This window comes from Neurospora crassa, linkage group VII (genome assembly GCF_000182925.2).
Source record: "Neurospora crassa OR74A linkage group VII, whole genome shotgun sequence".
NCBI classification, from domain to species: Eukaryota; Fungi; Ascomycota; class Sordariomycetes; order Sordariales; family Sordariaceae; genus Neurospora; species Neurospora crassa.
In genome coordinates, this window is record NC_026507.1 from 3,544,817 (window position 1) to 3,568,722 (window position 23,906).

The following is a 23,906-nucleotide window of genomic DNA, read 5'->3' on the forward strand; positions in this document are numbered from 1 at the left end:
TCCGGGGAGTTCCATTCTAGACCGGCTGCCAAGACCGGGGACCCATCCTGCTGGGAGGTGGGGTCAGAGACGGTCTATTCAGGGGAGACCATTACCATAGATTCCTTGCTATGATTAGCAGTAAGAAAGAGTATAGGTATGCCCTTCATCTATACTCCATATGGGACCGATACGCATATGATGTAGCAGAGGAAGAAAGGGGGAAGAAGTTGAGTGCTGGACCCTCGCACATGCCTGAACTGCGGTGTGGGATATACCCGCGGCTCCTACAATGTCTTACCTGCCCCTGTGTACCAACCTCTCGTCACATCCATCAAAAGCAACTCCAAAAAATCCAACAGATGCTAAGAGTTGGGTTGAGCGCCGGAGTTGGTCAATAAGATGCTCTCAGCACCTTGCATCTCGCAAATCTGATTCTAAACTTGTGGGACTGTCGCGACGAGAGATGTGTAGACACTGACCAAGTCGGGATCTGGAAGAGCACCAAGCCAACGCATGAGGGGGCCCAGGGCACGGCACCCCTTTTTGGCATCTTCACTTTTGCTACCATCACCAATGGTACCTCGCCGGCGAGATATCAGCCGCCCAGCGTGTACTTCTTTTCATTGGGAGCTTCCGTATGTCGGCGAAGCGTCCATAAACTGATTGTGATGTCACCTCTGATCGATGTCCCGATTTTGGTCACATGAAGCGAGGCAGGGCGCCAGGACCGGCAATGGGGGCAGTAGGCTTGTGCTGGCGTTTTGGACGGGATTCGTTGTACCCAAGTCCGAGCTCGATGTGAGACGGTTTGGCGACTACTGTTGTGGTTCAAGTCGTTAGCCGAAGTCAGTCGGTTCAGAATAGCCTCGCGGCAACCCTTCTCACCTCCCCGCACGGCATCAGGCGGTAATGGTGCGCGCGGGTGTCTCGCAGGCTGCACGATACTTCCTTGCGAGCCTGGACTGGCACGTCTAGCGTAAACGAGTTGCTTCATTCACATCGCAGATGCTTATGATGAAAGAGAATGAAGGTTCAAAGACAACTGAATCTGGAAAGGAGTAGGATAGCCGCCGTGGGAAGGGGCTTTGCGGGGAGGTGGTCGGGTGCCGAACAAAAAAAATCGAGATGCGATTGCCGTGGAATGGAATGCCGTGCGGGACTCGATGTCCCCTGTTTACCTTTCAGAGTGCTTCAGTCCTCAAGCCGTGACGTTTACACAGTACAAGTGCCTAGGGTGGATCTCGACTCGGTAGCTCCTGGCGTGCCTGCGCTGGCTCTCCTGGGAGCAGCCGCACTGCAGTGCTAGCATCGATCCGCTGGCTCCTGCTGCTGCGATACATCACTACCTCTACACAGTATGGGCCATACGCCGCGCATTGCGCACCTGGAAAGACGGACTGCTCGATTCTAGTGCGGATTTCGGCTTTGTGGAGGAGGATAACCCGACTGCGCCTTATTGATATTCCGCCTGTCTACAACCTCTACGGGCTTCCCCAAAGGTTAGGATCAGTGATTGTTGGGATTAGGTCCGAAGTGCAAGGGGGCGGTGAGAGGTCCCCGCGTGTGGAGGGGAAAAGATAGCTTTCTATACGATGTGAATCCGAGCTGAGTTCTCGTTGTCGTGGTTTGAGATGATGACTTAAGTTCCTTTGGGAGATGGTCGCTGCGCGCGAAAGACATGCCCAGCTCGTCGGGTGGGGTTAAAGCCAACGATTTTGTAGCGTAAACCCCACACAGTCAGTTTATCCTACGTCGGCATTGCACCTCGATCTCGCCTCGCATCTTCATCTTTACAACTCAACTTGAACAACATGTTGGACTATGTATTTCGCAACCACAGACGAAGAAAGCTTTCAAGATATCCCTGACAGAGACAAATATATACCCTGGCATCTCTGACTACACATTTCCACAGTTCAATTTACCTTCCTCTTACACTAGTATCCCTGGGTTACTCCCCGAACTCGAATTCGGTTGTGTGGACGACAGGAGCTGAACACAAAACGCGAGTCAAGCGAGCCTTTGGCTAGGCGAATCCAAAATCCATTTCCACCCGTTTCCACCATTCCGCCGTGTATTCAATCCCTCATTTCACTGGCGGCAATTCCGTCGCCCCGCACGTAACAGGTCTGCCGGAGAAAGCACCGATGAGCTGATAACTGAGCGCGCCGATGCGACGCCAAGTGCCACTGTCTTCCATCTGTCATCCATCCCAAGTCCCATTTGGTATGGAGTGGGAAATCCTGCCACGCCTATACCGCTTGCTGGGCACAAGTTGAGAGAATCAAACTTCAACATCGCATGGTCACACAGCAGCACACGCGACGGACGAGCCGGAACAGAGCCAGAGCATCACCTCGGGATGAGGGAATAGTTGGGCGCTCACACCGTCGCTCCGGGTCGCGTGCTACTGGCGCTTTTTGGTGTTGTCGGTTTGGCTGGCTGAAGGCTAGAGTTAGGTACGATCTGGGAATGCGAGTGCATAAATACCTCTACATGTACCTAGGGGTCACGGCGTTGCCCTGGCTGAAACGGCGCAGGAGCCCGCCCAGGGACGGCGTTTAAGGCAATTTCCAGGCATGATATTCAGGAGGGGGGGGGGGGGGGGAGGACGGGATGCCACCGACGCACGCTACAGGCCAAGCAACTGAACCAAGTGGTAACAAAAGTTGACCAGGGCACGGCCGGACAAACTTGGACGAGTCGCGGATAGGAGCACGACATGACATCTGATTCCATGGCTTTCCCACTGGCTGGGTTTGATCATCTTCCTGTCACCTCCCTCCATTGCACTATGTATTGATGTGGATGTCGCTCGGGTATTGGTGTTGGATGCGTGGCTGCGTTGTGACTGTGTCACTCCGACAAATGCACTCGTGCTGTTTGGTAAATGTTAGCAATATTCACTTTTTCACGCCAGTGGCACAGCACCACAAGTGAGACGTACTAACTGCCACTAACAAGCATGTTCCATGTCCGTTGAGCTGCGCTGGACCGTCCATCGTCCCGCCGACTCCAGTCGAGCTGGCGCGAGCTGGCGCTTCACAAACACAGCTGCCGTCATCATGCACTTCAGCTCGCAACAGGAATTTTCCTCCCTTGCACCCAGTTTCAGAATAATCTCATCGTTCATTCAGTCATCCTCAAAAGCCATTCCAGAACTCAAGACCACCTCAGCCTAGTAACACTACACTACGTCTGCAGGAATCACAGAGCAATATTCATACTTTCCAGGTTTCCTTTGGCGCTGGCGCAACGATCCCTTACTTTCTACGATTCACAGCGAGTAGCACTCACCACTCACTACTCATCAGGCCGCTGGTTCTGGTTCTCAACTTTCCAACATCTCCACGTCATTCAATCGCCCACCGATTCCCGTAACCAATCGATATTGCACCGCACCAGCACCCGCTGGCTGTGAAGATCCAGTCTTGGCTTAACACGATTCCATTTGCAACAATATTTTAAACGTCGCAGCCTGGTCCTTTTCTTTCGACGAAAACCGACGACGTCCAGGCAACAATCCACTTTCCCCTCATCTATCCGGCGCCAAATCAAGTATCGTCTCGGCACCTTATCAAATTTGACAACCTTGACGACTACAACCATCTCGCACGCGACTTCTAGGCCAAATCATCAATCACTTACCTTCTGAGAAACTTTCAAAATGTCCAAACTTCTCAACGGTCTGCTTAGGGAGCAACACCACCAGAACCAGCATAGCCTCGGGCCCGGCTTCGGCCATGGTCATGGTCATCCGCACTCTTCCGAATTCCACGGTCCCAACCGGGACCACATGATAAGCGCAAAGGCAGCGACTCTGATTCTCCGTGGTGTGATTGCGACCGGACCCGACCCATCCTCGGCTTTCCGGACTTCTTCACCTACATCTGGCCCCAGCCCCACATCCCGGCCCAACACTAGTTCCGGCCACAACCCGACCAGCTCACAGCTATTCACCCTTTCTTCCCAACAGCAACATCAAGACCAATACCGAGTCCACACCCAGGGCCAACAACACGGTGCGGCCGAGTACGAGTACGACGACGACGATCATTATGAAGATGATCAGTATGACGACGACGAAGCGCCCACTTCTGCTGCTAGCAGCTTCAGCAGCACTCACGGCAGCGTCGTAGTCGGCGGCGGCAGTTTCTGTAGCAGGGACTGGTTCGATGCTCGACAACCTTCTGCTGCTGCGGTGGCGGCGGCGACTGCCTCGTTTGGGTCTTCGACCACGAGACCGGCGTCGTCGTCGTTATCGTTGCCGCACAACCCGTCTGTTCCGAGCGGGGTCCCCAGATCGATGGTTGCTGCAGGCGTCGGAGGCATCGGCATTGGCAGCGGCAGAGAAAGTGTTTGCGGAGTCATGCAGCACCCCCACCACCAACACTCCAGGTCTGTACCGGTTCTAATGTCAATGAAGGACCAGTACAGCCGGATGGCCATGATGCAGAACGCTCGCAATGGGAGCCGAGGGTATTTGGATGTGGATGATGAAGAGGAGGGAGGTGAAGATGAACGGGGATTCGTAATGCCAAACAGCAAGAGGGCTCGGCGAGGCTGAATTTGCAGCTTGAAAAAACAAACTGGGAGGGGGAAAGGAGGGGGAAAAGTTCGCAGCTAAAGAGGGATTTGAAATGAAAAGTAGGCAGGTCTGCTGCAGGTGGATGCGGGTGCGCTGCACCTGATTCTACCAAGCCAAGGGATGCAATGGACGAACAAGGATACGGGGCAAGGAAATGAACGAATGTGCAAACGACCGAACGACTTTTACGACTCAAAAGCATTTAATGTAACACGAAAGGGAGAAAGAGGGAACAAAGGAAATGATAGGGGGGGCATGACATGATATCACAGAAAAAAAAGACATGAAGGGAAAACAACCGGGCGTGAGCACATGCTTTATACGATGGGACGAGGGAAACAAGAAGAAGGGGGGCCAAAGCGAGGTGTCTGGGTCATGGAAGGGGTACAGGGTATTCCGTCAAGAGGGTCAGGGTTGGCTTTTATTTTCTTCTCACACAGACATGGCGGCAAGAGACGTGCAGACTTTTTCTTTTCCTTCTTACCACGACGGCAGATAAAGGAGGACACATATGAACGAATGATGAGGAAAGACGGAAAAAAAAGTCATGATAAACATACGTAGGTTAGGCCAAGCAAGGGTAGGTAGCCACGTCATCACTTCAAATTCCAGAGACGTGTCTTGGCATGATGAGAAAGAACGAAGAGACTTTGCCTAGCAGACCGAAGCTCAAGAGGCTGTATATCAAATCAAGCAAGAACAAGGCCGAAACCAAAACCACTCAGGAAAACGTCGGGTATTTCGCTAACATGCGCAACATCAAGACCTATCATGACTAAGCCCTAAATCCAGTATTTCCCCCATATTTCGTATTCCTCTTTGGTTCCTCTGAACTTGAAGTCCACCTCGGTAACGTCCTGGAAGCCTTCTTTGACCTTGGGCTCCTTGAACCGGCTATTGAAGCTGTTGAAGGCAAGCTTCGGGAGTGATGTTCGGGATTCGGGGTTAAGCTGTTGATCAGGGAAAGACAGAGAGAGAGGGGTTAGCGACTACCAGCTAGCTGAAGGAAGGAAGGAAGGAAGGAAGAGGGGAAAAGAAAGAGCAAGAAAAGAACAAAAACAAAAAAAAAAAAACGCATAACTCACTGGTTTATTCAACGCCCTCACGGCATCGTTGTGCTCACAAACAACCAACGGCGTCCGAAACCACACACACCGAACCGGCACCCCCTGTTTCTTCGCGAGCTCAACCCACTGCTTGCGGGTATCCGGATCGGGATTGGTGTTGTCCACCACCACCGAGTCGCCTTCCTTCAAGTACTCGGTCGCTGCCTTGAGGCACTTGTCTTTGGACTTCAGCACGTCCTGGTTGACCCGCTCGAAACCAAGAGGTTTCAGATGCCGCCAGTAAAAGGTCGACTTGCCGGCGCCGGGGGGGCCGACGAAGAGGACTAGTTCCTGGGGGGAGGTTTTGGTGAAGAGGATTTCTTCTTTTTTCGAGGAGGATGACGATGAGGAGGAGTCTGGATCGGTAGTGGTAGGTGAGGAGGGATAAGGGTATTTGACCAGGTCGAAATCCCTGGTGAAATTCCTCGGCTCCTCCCCCAAAAAGAACTCCTCGGGCGTTTGGTACTGGATGCCCACGTTGTGCGCTAGGTTGCGGTCTGAGCAGCTAAAGTCTTTGGGAGTTGCGGTCGCTTTAATACGCCCATTACTATTTGGTGGAAGCTCTGACTGGCGACCGCCGGCGTCGCCGACGAAGATGCTGTTCTCAAGGTCGATGTCGTCGTCGTTGAACAGGTTGTAGTCGGCCTTCATTTCTAGCCACATCCCGGGGCGTGGCTTGCGGTAGATGTCCTTGCCTGTGGCGGCGTAGAGCGTCGTGGGGATGTCGAGCTGGGAGAGCACGGCGGAGCATTTTTGCTTGAATTGGGGCACGCGGTCGAGTTGGGCTTTGGGGGTCTTGGGTTTGGAGGAGGAGGAGGAGGAGGAGGGAGAGGCGTGGAGGGTTAGGCCGCCTTGGTTGGTGAAGATTATGACTTGGTATCTGATGTTTTCCGAAAAAGGTTAGCTATCTGATCTGGATGTTGGGTTGGGGTGATCATGAGGACGCACCCTTCTTCATTGTACAGCTTTCGCAAGCGATCAGGGACCGAGTGGTGCCACCATTTCCAGTCGGCTGCGTCGTGAGAGTGTTTCTTGCCAGAGGCCGATGTGATCAGGGTCGAGTCCTGTTAACACGAATTAGAATGATTGAAGGCCGGGTTGCTGGGCACAATCTAGGCTCCTACAAGATCGAAGGCTGCAATCTTCCTCCTCTTGACTGTTGTATTCACTGATTCATCGTTCGTCGGCGATCCTTCCGGGACGTACTTGGCTACAAGAAGGGTGGCAGGCGAGTCGGCATCGGGGCTTTTCTCTGTCCAGGTGGTTCGGTCCTTTGGTTTCTGGGATACGGGGGTAAAGAAGCTTGCGACCGCACTCTCTGTATGTTGCGCAGGAAGTGTTAGCGCATGCGCTCACTGCATAACAGAAGAATGACGGGCAATGGAGCGAACTTGAGATGGCGGTTTGGGCTTTGCGCTTCAAGGGCGGGGGAGAAATCGAGCGATCGCCTTCCTCTGCAGGACGTTTTGTAGGTCCCATGACTTTTTGGGTTATAGAGAATGATCGTGCAAAATGATGTGGTGTGGGCAAACGAAGGGAAGTGGTCGGACATAGGCAGACGCGTCGAGTTATCGTGAGTTGTCCCATGGGTAATGCAGAGACGCGCCTGTGGAAGCTCGAGCAGGGGATTGCTAGGAGCGAAACCATGTGACGAGCCGCGGTAGCGCGTGCATTGAAGGTCCTACAAGAAACAAAGACATTGTCCGCTTTGATGCGCAGACTTTATGGATTATTCTGTAGATATCCGCTGGCCAAACACCACCCACAATTCCCCTCATGCCCCTGCAGAGGCCTGTCTACAATCTGGACGTCAACATTACACAGGTTTCCGCATCCCATTCAATGGCATTAATCGCCATCACCAGGCACCTTGCCAGCTCCTGCAAATTCTGGCCACCGGCTTTTGTTACACACAGCTATTCTAGCTTTTAGATTTGATTGAGATTATGTCTTCCACAACAGCGCGTGGTCGCAGTCAAATCAGTGCCGGAAACCCGGAGAGATGAAGTGTGCTGAACACTTCAAGTTGCCACGGCAGAAGGATCATGGAAAGAACAACCTTCTACAGATTCATATGCTCATCAGTGCGACTGAACACCATCCTCACCTTGTCCACTGTCGGTTGTAGGGCCGTACGCACCGCCTGATTCCGTAAGCTAACCCTCCATCCTGAGCCTCAAGACTTGATCCCCCAAGAGCGCTTTGTTGAACAAACGTGTTCGAAACGAGTCGCACCTCGTAAGGCAGCAAATCGGTGCCGTTTCGAAGAAAACACGCGCGCGGGTACAAGCATAAACAAACCTTTATATGCAGAGATCACGGGGTACAACGGTGCACAGTGTTCGGGCCAGAAGAGAGGATGAATAGGACCGACCAATCCGAGTAATAAACGTCGTGAAACTTGTCTCGGTGCAAGCCCAGACGAGTGAGAAGGGGATAGCAGCGCACCACCTCCTCGTCAGCGACGTTACCTTTGGGCGACATGGAATATCGACAGTCTTCTCTGGGTTAGATCACAGCTTGACGTGCCGTAAACCCGGGGTTGGCGGATCGCTCACTATCTTGACGTTACCTTTACCGAGCCTGCAAATCAACGAAACTCGAGCCCACCGTCCTCGCATAGGTCTCTCCCTCAAAGGATCAAGGACTGTAACGTGTCCTGTGCCATACTGGTCTGTCAATTTGGGTGGTTTGGGTGGTTTGGGTGGTTTAGCTATGTTGCCGATCCCAACAGCAGAGCAGCAAGCCTTGTTCCTACGCTCAAGTTCTGTGCCATTGGGATCACTACAGTGCCGTCAGAATTCACCGTCCACAACACCCAGAAACGGCCATATGCTGTGCTTGTTTACGCAACAGCTTCATGGTGGCGCAAACTGTTGGTTGTCTGATTCGGCCCTTTCGTTTTCAGCTCACTCATTCAGACAGCGAATCTCGGTTCGTGGTCTCGCTGATGGATGCGCAACTTGCAATATCTACACTGCCTTGGACGCTGGAAAGACGTTCGGAGAGGACGAGACATCATCTTCTTGGCGAAGCTACTATGACGTCACTCAAGGACCCCTACTCTTTGTTAAGCTTTCTTGGCATCTACATATGTACATTGTTTCGCTCACGACGGTTGAGCACTTGTAGACATCAGAATCAAGAACCCTCGGGCACCAAAGGGCCGGGACCGAGGAGCTTGCTATCACTGATTATCCGTCCTAGCCTCCAGCGTATAACTCCCCAAAATACTGCCTCACGGCGAGAACATCAGCCATTTGGTCAGGTGTTCCAAGTGAAATTAGCCATATCCGGCCGCTTGGGAAAGGTGCTTTTGTCTCCTGCATCAGGTCAACCGACCAAAGCTCGAGAGGTGTGATGGGGTAGCAATGAAGGAATGTCGGCTGCAACGGGAACCGGGAGTTCGGCGCAGAATCAGGCAGTGGACCAGCACAAATATTCGACCTGGTGGGTGAGAAACCCCATGGGGATGACAGGGGACGGCTCGGATGGCTTGAGCCGCTCTGGGGAACCTAGTAGCCTCCAGACCAGCATGATGAATGTGAGGTCATGAATAGCTGCGCCGCAGAGTTTCGAAACAACGTTTCCCTTGCAAAAAGGAGCTGCCTTATACAATGTGGAAGACTGCCAGTCACAAGCGTGAGCTGTCGACGTTTCACTTGTTCCTGGAATAGGAATGGAACGAAAGAGGAATGAGGGAAAGGTGGACAGTCGGCAACATGGAAGGCCCTTGAGGGGTTCGAAACAAGTTCATTAGTCCAAGTGGAAGATGGCCGCCAGACTCCAAGTCGGTCTGCTAGGCAACCCGGGGCTGGAGAGTGGTCGATGAGATCCAATGATTTTCCTGGACGTCGATGCCCGTTCCCATCCAAGGTCATGGGGCTGTTGCATGTACGATCCCTACTACTTTTAATTTACGTAAACGGTTGTGCCTCCCCCAACTTCCTTCTTCGGTCACGATCGGCTGCAGTGCAGCACCCGGTAGGGAGGTGGTCAAAGCCGTTGGTTCGATGTCCGAGACTGGCTACCATGAGCTGCTGCAGAATGGCAGAGCTCCGAGTGTCGAGGAAGTCCTTACCATCCAACTCACCAAATAGAAATGAGCAGGGCAGCCGTGGTCTTGAGTACTTATGGGAGAGAGCAACCGGTGTTGTTTAACAATTGCACATGCACCGCTTTTACTCTTCCCTACCGGACGTCTGCCTTTATGCCCATTGAACAGCCGCATCGAGTCCACGTCTCCGGGTAACTGTACCTCTGCTGGACACTGTCGGCCTTGTAATTATCAGCCCGGTTGAAATCTCAGCTCGCAGCCTTGCTCCTTCCCTATTGCAATGCCGCTTCCCAGGAGACCTTGAGCAACACGTACACCAGACCCACCTGATGAGTGCAGTGAATGCCCAAGAGAGACAGATTCAACCTGCCTGATTCCTTCCAGAAGTGAAGCAAGTGGAATCCGCTCTCAGGCTTCCTCCTGCCCGGGCCTTCACTTGGTTGCCCCTTCACTTTGTCGGAACTCCGTACGTACAAAGCCCCGGGGAGGGTCCAGGCTTCACTTGCTGCCGTACTTCGTCTGCTTGGTTGTAACCTTTAAAGCTCCTCTGCTTTCCCCCCTCTTCCTCTTCCACCTTTTTGGTTTTCTACCGCAAGTCAATCGATCCTTGGCTTTCACTTCCTACCCTTCACCTCTATTTTCGACACTCCTCTTTTGGTTGCCGAAACACCTACAAAATCGCCCACAAAGTATCGCTACTATCAGATTTCCTCCGACCTTGATAACCGCCTACCTCGTCGACCCTCGTGGTATATGCCTCCATAGCACCTTCCTGAATCCTATATACGATTTTGGACCTTGCCTTGGGCAAACCCACGACACGATGTACAAAATCGGCAACATCTACTTCATCGCCGCCGTCGCCGTCATCGGTGAGTCCATCTCCGTCATCACTGCTATGAGTCCATCTCTGCTCTGGCCTGCTGCTTTTCAAGCTAACCACTAGGGGACAAAAGGCGGCGCGCTATTTGGCTTCGATATTTCTTCCATGTCAGCTATCATCTCGACTCAGCCGTACCTCTGCCAGTTCAACCAGCTCGGCCACAACGAAAAGGGCTTGTGCCTCGGTCCTACCAACGATGTTCAGGGTGGTATCACAGCCGCCATGCCTGGTGGTTCGTGGCTCGGCGCTCTCTGCTCTGGTTTTGTCTCCGATACTTTCGGCCGCAAACGCTCCATTCAGATAGGTTCCGTGATTTGGTACGTGGTCTCCGCATCGACTACCTCACGAGAACCAAACAACTAACCCTTTCTTGCAGGATTATTGGTTCCGTCATCGTCTGCGCGTCTGTCAACATTCCTATGTTGGTTGTCGGTCGCATCATCAACGGATTTTCGGTCGGAATATGCTCTGCCCAAGTCCCTGTCTACATTTCCGAGATCGCCCTTCCATCGAAGCGCGGTCGCCTTGTCGGTTTCCAGCAATGGGCTATCACCTGGGGCATTCTGATCATGTTCTTTATCTGCTATGGCTGCTCGTTCATGAAGGGAACGGCCGCCTTCAGAGTTCCTTGGGGTCTTCAGGCCATCCCTGCCGCCCTCCTCTTTCTCGGCCTTGTCTTCCTCCCCGAGTCGCCCCGCTGGCTTTGCAAGAAGGACAGATGGGACGAGGCAAAGGATGTGCTTACCTTGGTTCACGGAAAAGGAAATCCCAACTCCCCGTGGGTGCACCGTGAGATGCAAGAGATTCGCGAGATGGTCGAGTTCGAGCGCGCCAATGCTGATGTCAGCTACTTCGAACTGTTCAAGCCCAACATGATCAACCGGACCTCGATTGGCGTTTTTACTCAGATATGGTCTCAGTTGACCGGTATGAATGTGATGGTATGTCTTCCTATCATTCTTGCTCCATGTTTCACAAAAGTTATCGCTGACCACCAACAGATGTACTACATAACCTACGTCTTCACAATGGCCGGTCTTGCCGATGGAAGCGAGAATGCTGTCCTTCTCCCTAGCGGTATCCAGTTCGTCATTAACGTCGTCATGACGATACCGGCTCTTCTTTGGATGGATCGCTGGGGTCGCCGTCCGACCCTGCTGGTTGGTGCATTCTTCATGTGCCTCTGGCTCTGTGTCAATGCCGGCTTGTTTGCTGTTTATTCACGACCTGCCCGCCCTGGCGAGTTCACTTCCCCGGCCGAGTCCATGGCTATCACTGGCGCTCCAGCCAAAGCCGTCATTGCTTCAACTTATCTCTTTGTCGCATCTTTCGCACCCACTTGGGGTCCTGTTTCGTGGACCTATCCCCCGGAGCTTTACCCGCTTCGTCTCCGCGGAAAAGCCGTTGCCCTCTGCACTTCAGCCAACTGGGCTTTCAACTTTGCCCTTGCCTACTTCGTTCCTCCTGCTTTTGCTAACATTACCTGGAAAACCTACGTCATCTTCGCTACGTTCTGCGCGGCCATGTTCATCCACGTCTTTTTCATGTTCCCCGAGACCGCCAACAAGCCTCTTGAGGAAGTCGAGGAGATCTTTGACGATACCAAGCCTGGAGGTAAGTTATCACTCCATCATATGAGACGCCCTGTTCTGTTGGTCAAACGTTAATCTGAAACCATTTGTACAGCCATCAAGTACATCGGCACCCCCGCTTGGAAGACAAGAAACACTCGCAATCTTACGCTCAAGCAGGAGCACAACGATACTCTCTCGTCGGAGGAGAAGATTGGCTTGGAGGAGCACGCTCACAAGGAAACCACCGGCAGATGAATCACGATAACAATGCTCACTGCAAGCCTCCAAGAAGCAACCGATAGCTGCTCCGATATATCCGCCTTTGTGGTACGAAAGATGGGGGGCAATCTAGCTCGTGTATTGGTCTTCGAAGTATAAGACATCATCTGAAAGGTATGCTGGATGAAGGAGAAGATTCACAAATAACGCCGTCATTGCGGTGGTTCGACGGATGTATGCTTAGGGAATATCAGCTACGGGAAGTAGGTTTTTTTCCATTAGCCCTCAATATATGCATCATCTCAAAAAATAAAGAAAAAAAAGGTCAAGGCTCGCTTACTCTTGCCAATGAATCAGAAAACATTTGACGGGATTATTGCTCTTGTGGTTTCCCCGCAAGGTTATCTGCTGTTCACTCGATCACCGGACTGTGCATAGCCGCATCCGTCAAGATGGCCCTGTCAACGACTTTCGAGATGCCTTTAATTCGTTACCAATGCAGGCAGGTAAGCGACTCTTTCTGTTTCGTGACGAGGCTCACCCCTATGCAATGTACCCTTGGCCAAGGAATATAACCCCAATTGATGACTATATGGTACATAATCCAGCCCCTCAAGTTGGCTGCAGCAGTACCGATTTTACTTGCTCAAACCGGTTTTTCCTTAAGCGGAAGCTGAACTTTGCGCGATCCCAGCTGTACCTGCATGCCATCTCGCAAACTGTGGTAAGTAGTGGTTGAGCCCTATGACAAAACCTCTCCTGTGCTTAGAAAATAACTGCTTTGGATGAGTAAAAGTGGTGAATCTTGCATAGAAGCTTGCTGATCTGTTGCGAGTTTTTGCCGAGGCATTAGCATCAACACGATCGAAGCTCGTGAGAGAAGATGGAGAAGGATATGTATAAACAGGATGCTCCATGCTGTCATCATGGAATGCAACTGTTCTACTTCCCAGTCAACCAAGTGGGAGCGTCACTTGATACTCCTTTTCGAGTAACAACGATGAAGCAGACAACAGGCATTCTGTTGTTCGCTACGGCAGCTTCGGCTTTCTACGCGGGCAATATCAACTACTTGTCGCCATCCCTCCGTCACCCATCCCTGGGTATTTCAATTCCCAAGGTCGCGGCAAGGACGTATGAAAGCTTACCATGGAAGCCTGAGCAGCTCAACTTTACACACGGCGTTGCTTCAGGAGATCCGTACGATGACAGCGTCATTCTTTGGACACGGGCGGCACCAACGATGGACAATGACCACTCTAATACCACCGTCAGCGGAACCACTGGGCTGTTCAGCCATGAGACAGAAGAATTTGTGTTCTTCAGCAAGTCCAAAGTGTGTGTTGACTGGAAGATTGCCACGGATGAAAAGTTTGAGAAAGTAGCCGATGAAGGACGTGTGTGGACAAGTTCGGACATTGACTTTACTGTCAAGGTGAGAAGAGCAGCATTGGGATGGCACGCCATAGTCGAGAGGCTAACTATCTATTTTAACAGGTCGAGGCGAAGAAACTCTGCCCGTTCACTACGTACTACTATCAGTTTAATATTTGCGATTCCTACAATAACTCGCCGGTCGGACGGACTAAGACACTCCCAGCAAGGGGCAAGAAAGTTCCTTCTGGTATCAAACTTGCCGTGTACTCGTGCAGCAACTATCGTAGGTCGATTGGCTGGCTCATCTGGTAATTCAGCTAACCGTTTGGTCAGCCCAGGGCTTCTTCAACGTGTTTGGAAACACGGTGAGGAAGGATTCGGTCGACTTTATTGTCTTTTTGGGTGACTACATCTACGAATTCCAGAACGGACAGTATGGCTGGGGTGATGCTCTTGGTCGCATCCCGCAGCCCGACCGGGTAACATATACGTATGTTGGCGCTTCGTCTATGATTCATGTCTCTGTTGTTGACATGTGTCTAGCTTGTATGATTACCGAAGGAGAATTGCGACGTACCGTACCGACTTGGACCTGGTTGCCAACCACATGAAGTTTCCTTGGATTCAGGTGTGGGATGATCACGAGGTATGTGAAAGTTATTGTTGCCTCGGAGCACACAGCCTGCTAACCACAACTGTGAATCGCAGGTGGCGGACAATACGTGGCGTGATGGAAGCTCCTTTCTGCAGAACAACGAGGACTCGTTTATCAGTGACGGCGGTGTGTCGACAGATAGCCGCAAGGCAAACGCCGTTCGGGCTTACTTTGAATGGATGCCCATCCGTCAGGTAGACATGGATGATGGCCTGCGCATCTGGAGAAATTTCGAATTCGGCGACCTCTTCGACCTCATCATGTTGGACACGCGGCAATATGACCGGTCCATCACCAACATATACACTGTAAGCCACTATTGTCTACCCCAAACCCGAGTCTGCATTATTCGACCCCCTACTGACATCCTTCATCTTGCGCTCTAGAACACAGGATACATCAAAGACATCTCCGACGACACCTCCCGCTCTCTCATGGGTCCCCGACAAGAAGCCTGGTTCTACCGCACGCTCAAAGAATCCTCCCAGCGCGGCACCAAGTGGCGACTCATCGGCAACCAAATCATCTTCAGCCAGCTGCTCGTCAGCAAGGACAGGAACCTGCCCTACGACTACGACGCCTGGGACGGCTACGTGGCCAACCGCAACCGCACCTTGGCTACGCTCTACGAGAACAGCATTACCAACAACATTATGCTAGCAGGCGACTCGCACGCGTCATGGGCATCTGATCTCGTGTGGCTCGACAAGCCAATTGAACTAGGGGAATACGACCCCATCACGGGCCGCGGGGCAATCGGCGTTGAGTTCGCCGTCAGCGCGGTCTCGAGCCCTAGTCCGCTGGGACAGAATGTCACGATGGAGGAGACGGAGACGTACACGAGTCTGTTGACGAACTTTAACAAGGAACTGCAGTGGACGGATCTGTATTATAGGGGGTACACTGAGTTGTGTGTCGGGTATGAAGGGGTGACTGCTCGGTTCTACGGGGCGCCGGATATCAGGACGAGGAACGGGTTTGAGGTGTCTTTGGCGAACTTCACGGTCAAGGATGGGGAGAATAGACTGCAGAGATATGGAGAGGAGATGGTGGCGAGCGTGGATGGGAAGGTGGAGTTTGGAAGTTTGCAGAGGGGGAAGACGGTGACGGCTAATTTGACGTATGATACGGAGGAGAAGAGGTGGTTTGTGTTTGGGGAGTAGTGTGAGGAGGTTGGTGGTAGGGATGTTTACGAGCGGAGAGGATGAACGGACAGATGATGAGGGGGCAAGGGATATCCAGGGGTGTTGATTGAGAAAAAGATCTCCCAATAGTTTTTTTGTCCCTTGTTCTTATACAATCGTAGATTCGAATAATGCCGGAGTTCTCATATCTGAAGAGACATGTCTCGGGTTCGGACCGGGACTCTGACATGGGAATATAAGCGAATCAACGGGTCTTTGGCTACCAGTTGCTGCCCTCGCTTGCGGCGAGCATGATTGAAGCTTGGAAGAAAAAGAATATGGAGAATTGAGCCACAGTCACATCACGGATGGCGGAGTCTTCTCCTCTTGCTCCATTGTATATCAAAGTCTGTGCGTGGTAGAAAGCCGGTGACGTTATGAGGAGTTGTAGTCCATGCGTCATCTTCTAGTCACCACGCGTTCATCACCAAGCTTAAAAACACGGTTATCTCCTATGGTCGACGTTGGTCTCTAACTCGACTGTTTTCAGAGCACTAGGAATACAACAGCTCATAATTAGGGCTGTTTTATCCACAAAGATAGTCGCCAACTTGCATTCTTGTAAGTTTTCTCAGTGACCCGATTACTTATGAAGTCAGACTGGAGAGAAACCGACATGCCAAACGCTTGAGCGTTTTCCACGAGACACACGTCCGCCGCATTACGAAACTGTCATTTCGAATTGCCTCGAGAACCCATCTAAATTGCTGCTTGCCCAGTGTATATATCTCCTATCGAAACTCAGAACTCCGAGGCCAGTGACTCACCTTATAACAGCCAGAAGTCATCAGTATCATTGCCGGAACGTGTATACCGGGCTGAAACTCGATCATCAAAGAACCGCCAAACGGAAGCGTATCCTACACACACACACACACACACACCATGGCCAGTCACCAAAAGGCCAAAGGCATCTCCGCCACCCTCTCTCCTTCATCAACAAAACCCGCCGATCCAGGTGCCGGCGTGGTTCCCGAAAACCTCTACCACACAACTTTGACTGTAATCGACCACCACGCCACCACCTGCGGCGCCACCACCTGCCTGCAGGTCCTCGGCACGCACACCACTCTCAAGGACGCCAAGGCTTTTGCCTACCACGACGCCCTCCGCTCGCTCAACTACCAACCCTACGACTTTGCCATCTACGCCACCCGCGAGAACTTTGGTGGCATGCCTCCTCCAGGTCCTCATCAGAAAAAAAGGCAACAAGTACCAACAGCAGAAGCAGTAGCCACCGCGGTAGCAGCAGCAGCAGCAGCAGCAACAAAGACACCCAAACCCACCACAGCCGCAGCGAAACTTGCGGCAGCGGAGAACTTGGAAAACGAAAGTGGGTACTCGACAAGCACAGGCACCTCGGACACGGAGAACAACGATGGGGGCCCCCCCCCTCCCGAGGTCTGGCCCTATGGCGACGAAGTGCTCGTGTACGCCAAGGCGCGCGCCGGCGGTCAGGAATTCCTCATTGGCGTTGTTGAGAAGCCCAACACGGAACATCTGGCTTCGGCGGGGCCCATGTACGGGAACGTTCCCTTATTACCGTCGCACAAGACTCCCTCCTCCAAGTTTCAATCTAAAGCAAGGCAGCCACTTGGTGCTGCTGCTGGCTTAGAAGCCGAAGCCGAAGCCGAATCAGACTTCGACGAGACAGAAGAACTCTCGTACGTAATCCAGACTAAAACCGACTACAACCAAGCCCTAGCACCAGGCCAACCCGACGAGCCCGACGAAGCCGAGGAGCTTGAACCCGAACCCACCACCGGCGCCGGCGCCGGCGCCCGCCGCCATCATCATCCCCCCAGCCGCCGCCGCCGCCGCCGCCGCTCCTCATCCATCACCCGCCTCTTCCAAGCCTGTGAAATCGAGGGGTGTTTCCCTCACAAGCGCGACGCCGTCGACTTTGCTCGACGGTGGCTCGACACCCAAAAGGAGTCGGGCATGTTCGTCCAGTATGATGAGCGCGAACAGCTGCCAAGGTCTTTTTTCCTCCGACCCCTCCCGACAGATGAAAAAGAAAAAGAGGAGGAGGAAGAAGAGGAAGAAGATACACAGCAATGGCCGTTTGGAGAAGACGTGCTGGTGCATGCGGTTGCGTCAACGGGGGAGAATTATTGTGTGGCTGTTAGGACGGTAAAAGGGGCGAAGGAGAGGTTTGGGAAGAAGGTGCCGAGACGGGGCGGGAGGGAGGTGGAGATGGATAGTTTGGAAAGGGAGAGTATGGGGATGGGGATGGAGGTGCCGAGGGTGTTGGTTAGAGAGGAGGGGATGGAGGAGACGATGAAGGGACGGGAGGAAAAGTGGAGGATGAGTTATTATGAGGATGTTCCCACCAAGATTGGGACGTGAGTTTTGGGTTGCTTGAGTTGGGTTTGGTTGGGGACTGGAATTGGGGGGTGGTGGGTTGTGTTCGGGGATAGATAGTTGTAATGGGGGTTATGGATCATAGGTTTGGTGATGTAAGGAAGGTGGGAGGAGGGAAAAGTGGCCGAAGGATAAAATGGCAAAGGTAAACGGGATGAATGAGCGGGGATCGAGAAGGGTTGTTGGAGTTGTTAAGTTCGGAGACTGACTGCCCTGGGGTGGAAGGGGAAAAAATAATGGAAATGGAGCATAACAAACAAAGGAGGTTCTTCTGATGGGTTATTTACTGTGTATGCTGTTTGATCGATCCTGGGGTTTGAACTGTGGGTTTTGTTTTTCTTTTTCAAGGGGGGGGGGGGGGTTTTTACTGCCTGGGTCGGGTCAGGCAGGTGCCAGGGGTCAATGTCATGGATCGGTTCGTTTACGAATCGGGGAAAGCCGAGAATGGCACAAACACGACCGTTGTTGGGTTTGACGACAATGCGAAACAGACTTTTGTTTTGGTTGGTTGCATTATGGGATGTTTTCCACAAGTCGTTTTTTATGCTGGAGCTCGGGATCAAATCGAGGTGTTGGGAGATTGGAGACGAAAGGCTCCATGACTCGAGTTGGTCGAAAAGAAAGAACAATACGACGTACATTGGGGGAAAGACGTCTGTTTGGCTTGGCTTCACCAACACTGTCGATTGCTTTTATGAATTGCTGCTTCTGGGATTGTTGGGGGCCCAAACATCTCGTGTTCAGGCAATTGTTATCGTCGCTGTCAGAGCTGTCAAACGCCACAAGAATTGAGATAACAGCTGTAAACCTGATATCCAACCACAACTCGCTGGGTGCCTCATTCGTAGTTTGCTTCTTTTGGAAATTGGAAATAGTGAAATAAAACGCCCGTTCAACAATGTGGGTGCAACTTTGGTGTATTTGTCGATCCTCCAACCAAATTCCTCATCTAATGCTTCTGTAAACTTTCTTTGACAAATCTTCCCGTAAACTTCCGGACCAACGTGCCAATCTCGAACATGACGCGTCCGAGGAAAAAAAGCCACCGTTTTGCGCCATTCCCGTGCATCCCGCGTATCTCTAAAAAGGGGTATATATCATGAAAGGAGGAAAAAGAAAAGCCTGACCGAGCAACCAACCAACCAACCAACCAACCCAGAGTGGTTCTCAACAAAGGGATAAGCAACAAGACCCCCAAGCAATCTTGGGTCCAGCCCTAGTTGGTTTCACTGAATGATAATCAAGCATGCAGAAGATGCCTCCAACTCCACTTCCTCCTGCTGCTGCAAGATGACGATGACCTAGAGACGTCTTCGCATGCGAGGAAGTCTTCGATTCGCTGCTTGATATCGTTGGGAAGAGTATCAATGCTGTCATTCAGCAAATCCAGACATACTCGTGATGCTAGAAGATGAACTGTGTTAGGCCACCATTTCATAAATTAGGAGTTTTCACCAGTGTACACGTACGGACAGAAGCGTTCTGTTCGCCAATCTCAATGGCAATGTTCATGCGTGTCGAGTTGTAGCAGCCGAAGGTGCGTTGAATGGCAAGCATGCGCCGCCAGAGGAGCTGGGGGTCGATGTCGTTGTAGTCTCTCATGTCTTCGATGCTGGAGCGCAGGGATCTCGTGCTTCGCAGTGAGCTGGAGGAGGATGATCTGGAAAGCGGCGTGTGCTCCTCGTCGTCGTGAGATGATTCGACCGGGCACGGAGTTATGGCGTCCTCGTTGTAATTTTGTGGTGAGGATGCACGGCTGTAGAAACTTGGTCGAGCGCAGATGGTTCGGAGAAAAGACCTTTGGCGAGTTCCAAGGGAGTTGGGTAGGTTTGACATGACTTGAGTTGATGGAGCCTCGTGTTCGAGGTGAAGCTGATAATGAGGTGTGTTGAGATTGTGGACGATAATCCCTGCTTCATGTAGAAACTGGATCGGTCTATGTCGACGATACAGTCGGTTATTCGTGCGGCTAGAGCCGTGTGTTGGTGGGTGAGATTATTTTTGGAGGGTGCTCTGCTTTGACGAGTGCGTATATGGCTTGGGTGCAGAAAACTGGTGACAAAGAGAGAAAATGGCAAGACGAAATAACAGGGCCGAAAGAGCAGGGTCGTAGAGCTTTTTTATGGACCAGACACGGAGATAAAGAAGCAGAGAAAAAGAAAAGTTTGTCGTGAGAGTTTGCATGAAGTCCGAGACTGCCTGACATGGGGGCTGCCTACTCGAACTGAGCTGTCACCCTGTTCACTGGGACCGGATCGGCAGCAGGGGTCTTCAAAAGAAAAAGGCGAACGAGAGCTTATTCTCCAATGGGGGGCTCTAAGGCGGCGTTTGCTAGCTAGCTTTGCTCATGCCGCCTCGGTGATTCCATCACCCTCGAGCAAGGAGCCGAGGGGGGGTGGGTGGGTTGGTTCCGATGGTCCAGCCATCAAGGTGAAGCTGCATGAATATTTGTGTGGAGCACCTTGTTGCTTAGTTCCCTTCGTCTGTGACTGTGCCATGTAAATTGGAATACCTACCTAATCATGGACCCAACCCAACTGTGCCGACCACAGCCGGCGTGTTTTGCTGACAGCGCGTTTTGCTGACACTGACCTGATAGTGACAGAGTGTTGACGAAGATGGAAAAGGCCATTATTCTCTTATGGTGTAGATCCTTTCTCATCGATTTGCTCTTCTCGAAGGTTAAGCTTTGCGCCCTACCTTGACCGTAATCAAACCGCAAAGCATATGCTTGCTTAGGTCACAAAGAGGGAGGGGGCAATCAAACAATCAATCATTCAACTGACCAATAGCTGCCATTGGTTGCGGCATTCATCGATCAACCACCACCACCACCACCACACACCTCGACAACAACTTCCTCGCCTTATTCGCTTTCACTCGCCTTATCATCACTTTTTAGCAGCAGGGGTGTAGAGCACATCACGCCGCCTTGGGCTGCCGTTATCGCATTTTCACCATTGCAAAAGCCCATCATCTGCCCGGACGAGTGCCGACCCGCGAGCGGTAAATGGCGACGGTGACGTTGACTTCTGCAACTCTGATGGCGTGTTGCTCCCATGACGCGGTTTAGTGTCATGACACCGCCCATTCTCCTCTTCATCCTGAAGAGAAAAAAAAAAGAGGGTATCGCATGATGATATCTGGTCTGGTACATGCATCATCACCTTGGTCTGGATGCGCTGATGGATGCGTCGACGTTGACGACCAGAAACGACCAGTCTGAACCACGGCAGGGATGGCGGAGCGGGGCATTCATCCATGTCCACGAACCAAGGAAGGACCAAGGACCATGGCATTGATGGCGGCATCGATCCATCTCTGTCGTTCGGTTTCGTTTCCGGCCGGGGTGGTTTCTCTGTTGTTGTTTTTTTCCCTGTGTGTGTGTGTATGTGTGTGTGTGTGTGTGTGTCAGGGTGCGCAGATCTCGACCTGAAAGAGTTCAAGCTTTGCAATTCTTGCATTCCGAACGGGAAGCTGCGGAACTTTCATCGGTGAAGACTCACGCAACCGCCCTTCCCGGAAAAAAAAAAAAAACAGAATTTTCATTTACACTAGTCGCTTGCGTCCTTGAGCAGAAAGTGGCGGGACTCTCCGCTGAAAGTCCTCCACAAACATCCAAATACTCAAAGGGTTTGCTCAAAGAAAGATCGAGTCAACAATCACAACGATGAGAGTCATCACGGAGAAGCGAGAGAGGTTTGTGAATCTTGTCTCACCCAGATCGCTCGGCACTTGGAGCGGGTCAGGGCAGATTTAGGGCTGCAACAGTACACTGTATTTCACGGCATCATGTGCCCCCCCCCCCCCCCCCCCCCCCCCCCCTCCATTAGGTACCTGAACCTGGAAGCCGTCGATCAATCACTGCAATCGATGACTCCAATTCCGCGCACCACCATGCCAAGAGAGAGCTCGGTAGTCTACAAAAACTGTTAACCACCAAACACCAGAGCCATAAAACACTTGCTCAATATCCAAGTGTAGGTCGGACTTTGCGCCATCATCAGAAGCGACAAGTCGAATCATAGCTTATCTTACCCATGTAGCCCATCTAGACCCAGTTATACCGGGCAAAGCGGTTTTCACCGGGCCACAATTGTCGTGTAAGTGGTCTGATATCCTTGTTTTTCTGTAGCCCACTTCAGATATCCAATCTCCTCCTCCGCATCAAGCATGTGGATAATCTGAAAGCGGGGGCATTCAACCCATCATGCCGGGTTCCGGAACCATGATTTGCAGGGCGGATCAGAAAATGGCGGAGTATTCCAAACTCCGTTTCAAGGCAACCGTGAGTGATATTTCATCGACTACAACAAAGCTCCAATAGTCGAATGCTCGCCTCGTTCACAACTGGGAATGCCCTCACGTACACACATGCGCGCCTCACAGTCAAAATGAATGAGTTTCCACTATCAAAATCTCTTTCAGCATGACCCCATCCACCTATGGGTTTTACAACCCAAACCTCTCCAAAAACCTCACCACCCTCTCCCCAACCACATCATACGCCTCCTCCGGCAGGAAATGTCCTCTCCCATCTTCAACACCCACCACCTCCAATTCCACTCCATCCCCCACCCACTGATCCCCCTTCTTCTTCTTCTTCTTCTTTTCTTCCCCCTCCCCCTCCCCCTCACTCTCCTCCCTACAATTAACACCTCCCCTCCAAACCCCCTCAACATCCACCCCCCCACCCCTCCCCAATTTCTCCCGACTGTACATCACCAACGTATCCACCTCCACCCTCCTCCCCCGTCTCAAATCCTCCACCTGCTCATCCACCTCCCTCTGCGCACCAGCCTTATAATCCTCACACGTCCATTTTATCGTCTCTTTCCCCCTCTCAAACAGTTTGACATGTATATCGACAGCCTCATCACTCATAATCCGGGCTTTACTATCGCTTGCCGACCCGACGAGCCGTAAATGCCCGCCGCGCACCCATTTGTCAATGCCAAACGCTGTGATCATCGGCACGGCGAGCTCGACGTTGGCTAGCAAGGGCCAGTGGAAGTAGTTCTGCGAGAGAAAAGGTACGGAGAAAAAGTCCCATTGGGATTTGGTCGGGAGGATGTCGAGGAGGATGAGCCCGGTTATGGTCAAGTTGTGGTGGGAGAAGAAGAAGGAGGAGGACTTGCTGTTGGTTTCGTCGTCGGGAAGGGAAGAGGAGGAATCAGGGGAGGAGGTTTTAGAAGTGGCGTCGACGGCGAGGCGGTGGCAGATGCGGGCGCCGCGGTCGTGTCCGGCGAGGATTACTTGTCGGGGTAATGATGATGATGATGATGGTGATGAAGAGGAAGAGTTGGTGTCAAACACCTGGGCGAGAGCATCGAGCAGGGCGTGGCCGACGGCGCGCTTCGTGTGGTCGCCTGTACCGGCGGAGATGGGGGTGCTGATGCCGTACCCGGGCAGTTCGGGGATGAAGAGGGAGACTTTGGGGAGGAGGAGGGGGACGAGGTGGCGCCAGCTGTGATGTGAGTGAGGAGAGTTAGTCAAGTTACCTGGGGAAATGGGCGGTGTGGACCAGAATCAAAAGAAGTGTCGTGAAGTGAAATGGTGAGGTAGGTCATGGCATGTCGTGTCATGTCATGTCAGGACAGGTGCTCAAGAGGTAAGTATCTACATACATGAGTGAAGATTGAGGATATCCGTGAACGAGAGTGAGAATCGGACCGCCGTTGCCCAGGTCAGAGGTGTAGCTCACCACTTCCGAGCCGGAAGCAGTGGGCGTCACGTTCCGTTGCAGGGCGGGATAAAAATTGTAGGTTTCGACAGGCTCGGTCATTGTGGGCGGTTGAATGGTAGTTGATGATTCTATGTTTCAAGTTGACGGTTATCGTATGGGGGTGGTGAGACGGCTTCTTATACTGGAGTAAGCGTGAGCCGCCAACGTGGTGGGTGGGAAGTCGAGAGTGGA

The 23,906-nt window shown here is 52.2% G+C and overlaps 8 protein-coding genes across 8 annotated transcripts; 4 read left to right on the top strand and 4 right to left on the bottom strand.

The window, feature by feature from the left end:
- Window positions 1–549: 549 nt before the first annotated feature.
- Window positions 550–1,088, bottom strand: NCU08149 (hypothetical protein). The gene is made up of 2 exons (XM_954467.2): window positions 868–1,088; window positions 550–800 (listed from the first exon to the last, which is right to left on the bottom strand). The coding sequence occupies exons 1-2, from the start codon at window positions 974–976 to the stop codon at window positions 682–684; spliced, it is 228 nt and encodes a 75-aa protein (XP_959560.2). The 5' UTR covers window positions 977–1,088; the 3' UTR covers window positions 550–681.
- Window positions 1,089–3,052: 1,964 nt separating this feature from the next.
- NCU08150 (hypothetical protein) lies at window positions 3,053–5,370 on the top strand. The gene has a single exon (XM_954468.3). It carries the CDS (start codon window positions 3,650–3,652, stop codon window positions 4,547–4,549), a length of 900 nt encoding a protein of 299 aa, XP_959561.1. The 5' UTR covers window positions 3,053–3,649; the 3' UTR covers window positions 4,550–5,370.
- On the bottom strand, window positions 5,181–7,275 carry NCU08151 (DNA kinase/phosphatase Pnk1). The gene is made up of 5 exons (XM_954469.3): window positions 7,068–7,275; window positions 6,801–6,994; window positions 6,625–6,740; window positions 5,656–6,556; window positions 5,181–5,520 (listed from the first exon to the last, which is right to left on the bottom strand). The coding sequence occupies exons 1-5, from the start codon at window positions 7,261–7,263 to the stop codon at window positions 5,353–5,355; spliced, it is 1,575 nt and encodes a 524-aa protein (XP_959562.3). The 5' UTR covers window positions 7,264–7,275; the 3' UTR covers window positions 5,181–5,352.
- Window positions 7,276–9,871: 2,596 nt separating this feature from the next.
- Window positions 9,872–12,813, top strand: NCU08152 (high affinity glucose transporter). Its single transcript, XM_954470.3, has 5 exons — window positions 9,872–10,605; window positions 10,690–10,933; window positions 10,993–11,557; window positions 11,618–12,230; window positions 12,303–12,813. The coding sequence occupies exons 1-5, from the start codon at window positions 10,557–10,559 to the stop codon at window positions 12,443–12,445; spliced, it is 1,614 nt and encodes a 537-aa protein (XP_959563.1). The 5' UTR covers window positions 9,872–10,556; the 3' UTR covers window positions 12,446–12,813.
- A 596-nt stretch (window positions 12,814–13,409) lies between these two features.
- NCU08153 (phosphodiesterase/alkaline phosphatase D) lies at window positions 13,410–15,699 on the top strand (the record flags this gene model as incomplete). Its single annotated transcript, XM_954471.2, has 6 exons — window positions 13,410–13,844; window positions 13,907–14,069; window positions 14,120–14,276; window positions 14,330–14,432; window positions 14,495–14,749; window positions 14,828–15,699. The coding sequence occupies 6 exons, from the start codon at window positions 13,410–13,412 to the stop codon at window positions 15,602–15,604; spliced, it is 1,890 nt and encodes a 629-aa protein (XP_959564.2). The 3' UTR covers window positions 15,605–15,699.
- A 623-nt stretch (window positions 15,700–16,322) lies between these two features.
- On the top strand, window positions 16,323–18,094 carry NCU08154 (hypothetical protein). The gene is made up of 2 exons (XM_954472.2): window positions 16,323–16,958; window positions 16,980–18,094. Exons 1-2 carry the CDS (start codon window positions 16,511–16,513, stop codon window positions 17,972–17,974), a joined length of 1,443 nt encoding a protein of 480 aa, XP_959565.2. The 5' UTR covers window positions 16,323–16,510; the 3' UTR covers window positions 17,975–18,094.
- A 715-nt stretch (window positions 18,095–18,809) lies between these two features.
- NCU08155 (hypothetical protein) lies at window positions 18,810–20,204 on the bottom strand. Its single transcript, XM_954473.3, has 2 exons — window positions 19,459–20,204; window positions 18,810–19,393 (listed from the first exon to the last, which is right to left on the bottom strand). Exons 1-2 carry the CDS (start codon window positions 19,823–19,825, stop codon window positions 19,230–19,232), a joined length of 531 nt encoding a protein of 176 aa, XP_959566.2. The 5' UTR covers window positions 19,826–20,204; the 3' UTR covers window positions 18,810–19,229.
- A 2,237-nt stretch (window positions 20,205–22,441) lies between these two features.
- On the bottom strand, window positions 22,442–23,774 carry NCU08156 (hypothetical protein; the record flags this gene model as incomplete). The annotated part of the gene is made up of 2 exons (XM_954555.1): window positions 22,442–23,456; window positions 23,617–23,774. 2 exons carry the CDS (start codon window positions 23,772–23,774, stop codon window positions 22,442–22,444), a joined length of 1,173 nt encoding a protein of 390 aa, XP_959648.1.
- Between the last annotated feature and the right edge of the window lie 132 nt (window positions 23,775–23,906).

Bases quoted from the DNA above. Each gene is read 5' to 3' on its own strand.
- NCU08149 (XM_954467.2), bottom strand. From the start codon at position 976: ATGAAGCAACTCGTTTACGCTAGACGTGCCAGTCCAGGCTCGCAAGGA. The intron at 801-867 runs GTGAGAAGGGTT...GAACCACAACAG, and splicing joins GCCTGATGCCGTGCGGGGAG to TAGTCGCCAAACCGTCTCAC.
- NCU08150 (XM_954468.3), top strand. From the start codon at position 3,650: ATGTCCAAACTTCTCAACGGTCTGCTTAGGGAGCAACACCACCAGAAC.
- NCU08151 (XM_954469.3), bottom strand. From the start codon at position 7,263: ATGGGACAACTCACGATAACTCGACGCGTCTGCCTATGTCCGACCACT. The intron at 6,557-6,624 runs GTGCGTCCTCAT...GGAAAACATCAG, and splicing joins AAGCTGTACAATGAAGAAGG to ATACCAAGTCATAATCTTCA. The intron at 5,521-5,655 runs GTGAGTTATGCG...CCTGATCAACAG, and splicing joins TGAGGGCGTTGAATAAACCA to CTTAACCCCGAATCCCGAAC.
- NCU08152 (XM_954470.3), top strand. From the start codon at position 10,557: ATGTACAAAATCGGCAACATCTACTTCATCGCCGCCGTCGCCGTCATC. The intron at 11,558-11,617 runs GTATGTCTTCCT...GACCACCAACAG, and splicing joins TGACCGGTATGAATGTGATG to ATGTACTACATAACCTACGT. The intron at 12,231-12,302 runs GTAAGTTATCAC...CCATTTGTACAG, and splicing joins TGACGATACCAAGCCTGGAG to CCATCAAGTACATCGGCACC.
- NCU08154 (XM_954472.2), top strand. From the start codon at position 16,511: ATGGCCAGTCACCAAAAGGCCAAAGGCATCTCCGCCACCCTCTCTCCT.
- NCU08155 (XM_954473.3), bottom strand. From the start codon at position 19,825: ATGTCAAACCTACCCAACTCCCTTGGAACTCGCCAAAGGTCTTTTCTC. The intron at 19,394-19,458 runs GTACGTGTACAC...TTCATCTTCTAG, and splicing joins CGAACAGAACGCTTCTGTCC to CATCACGAGTATGTCTGGAT.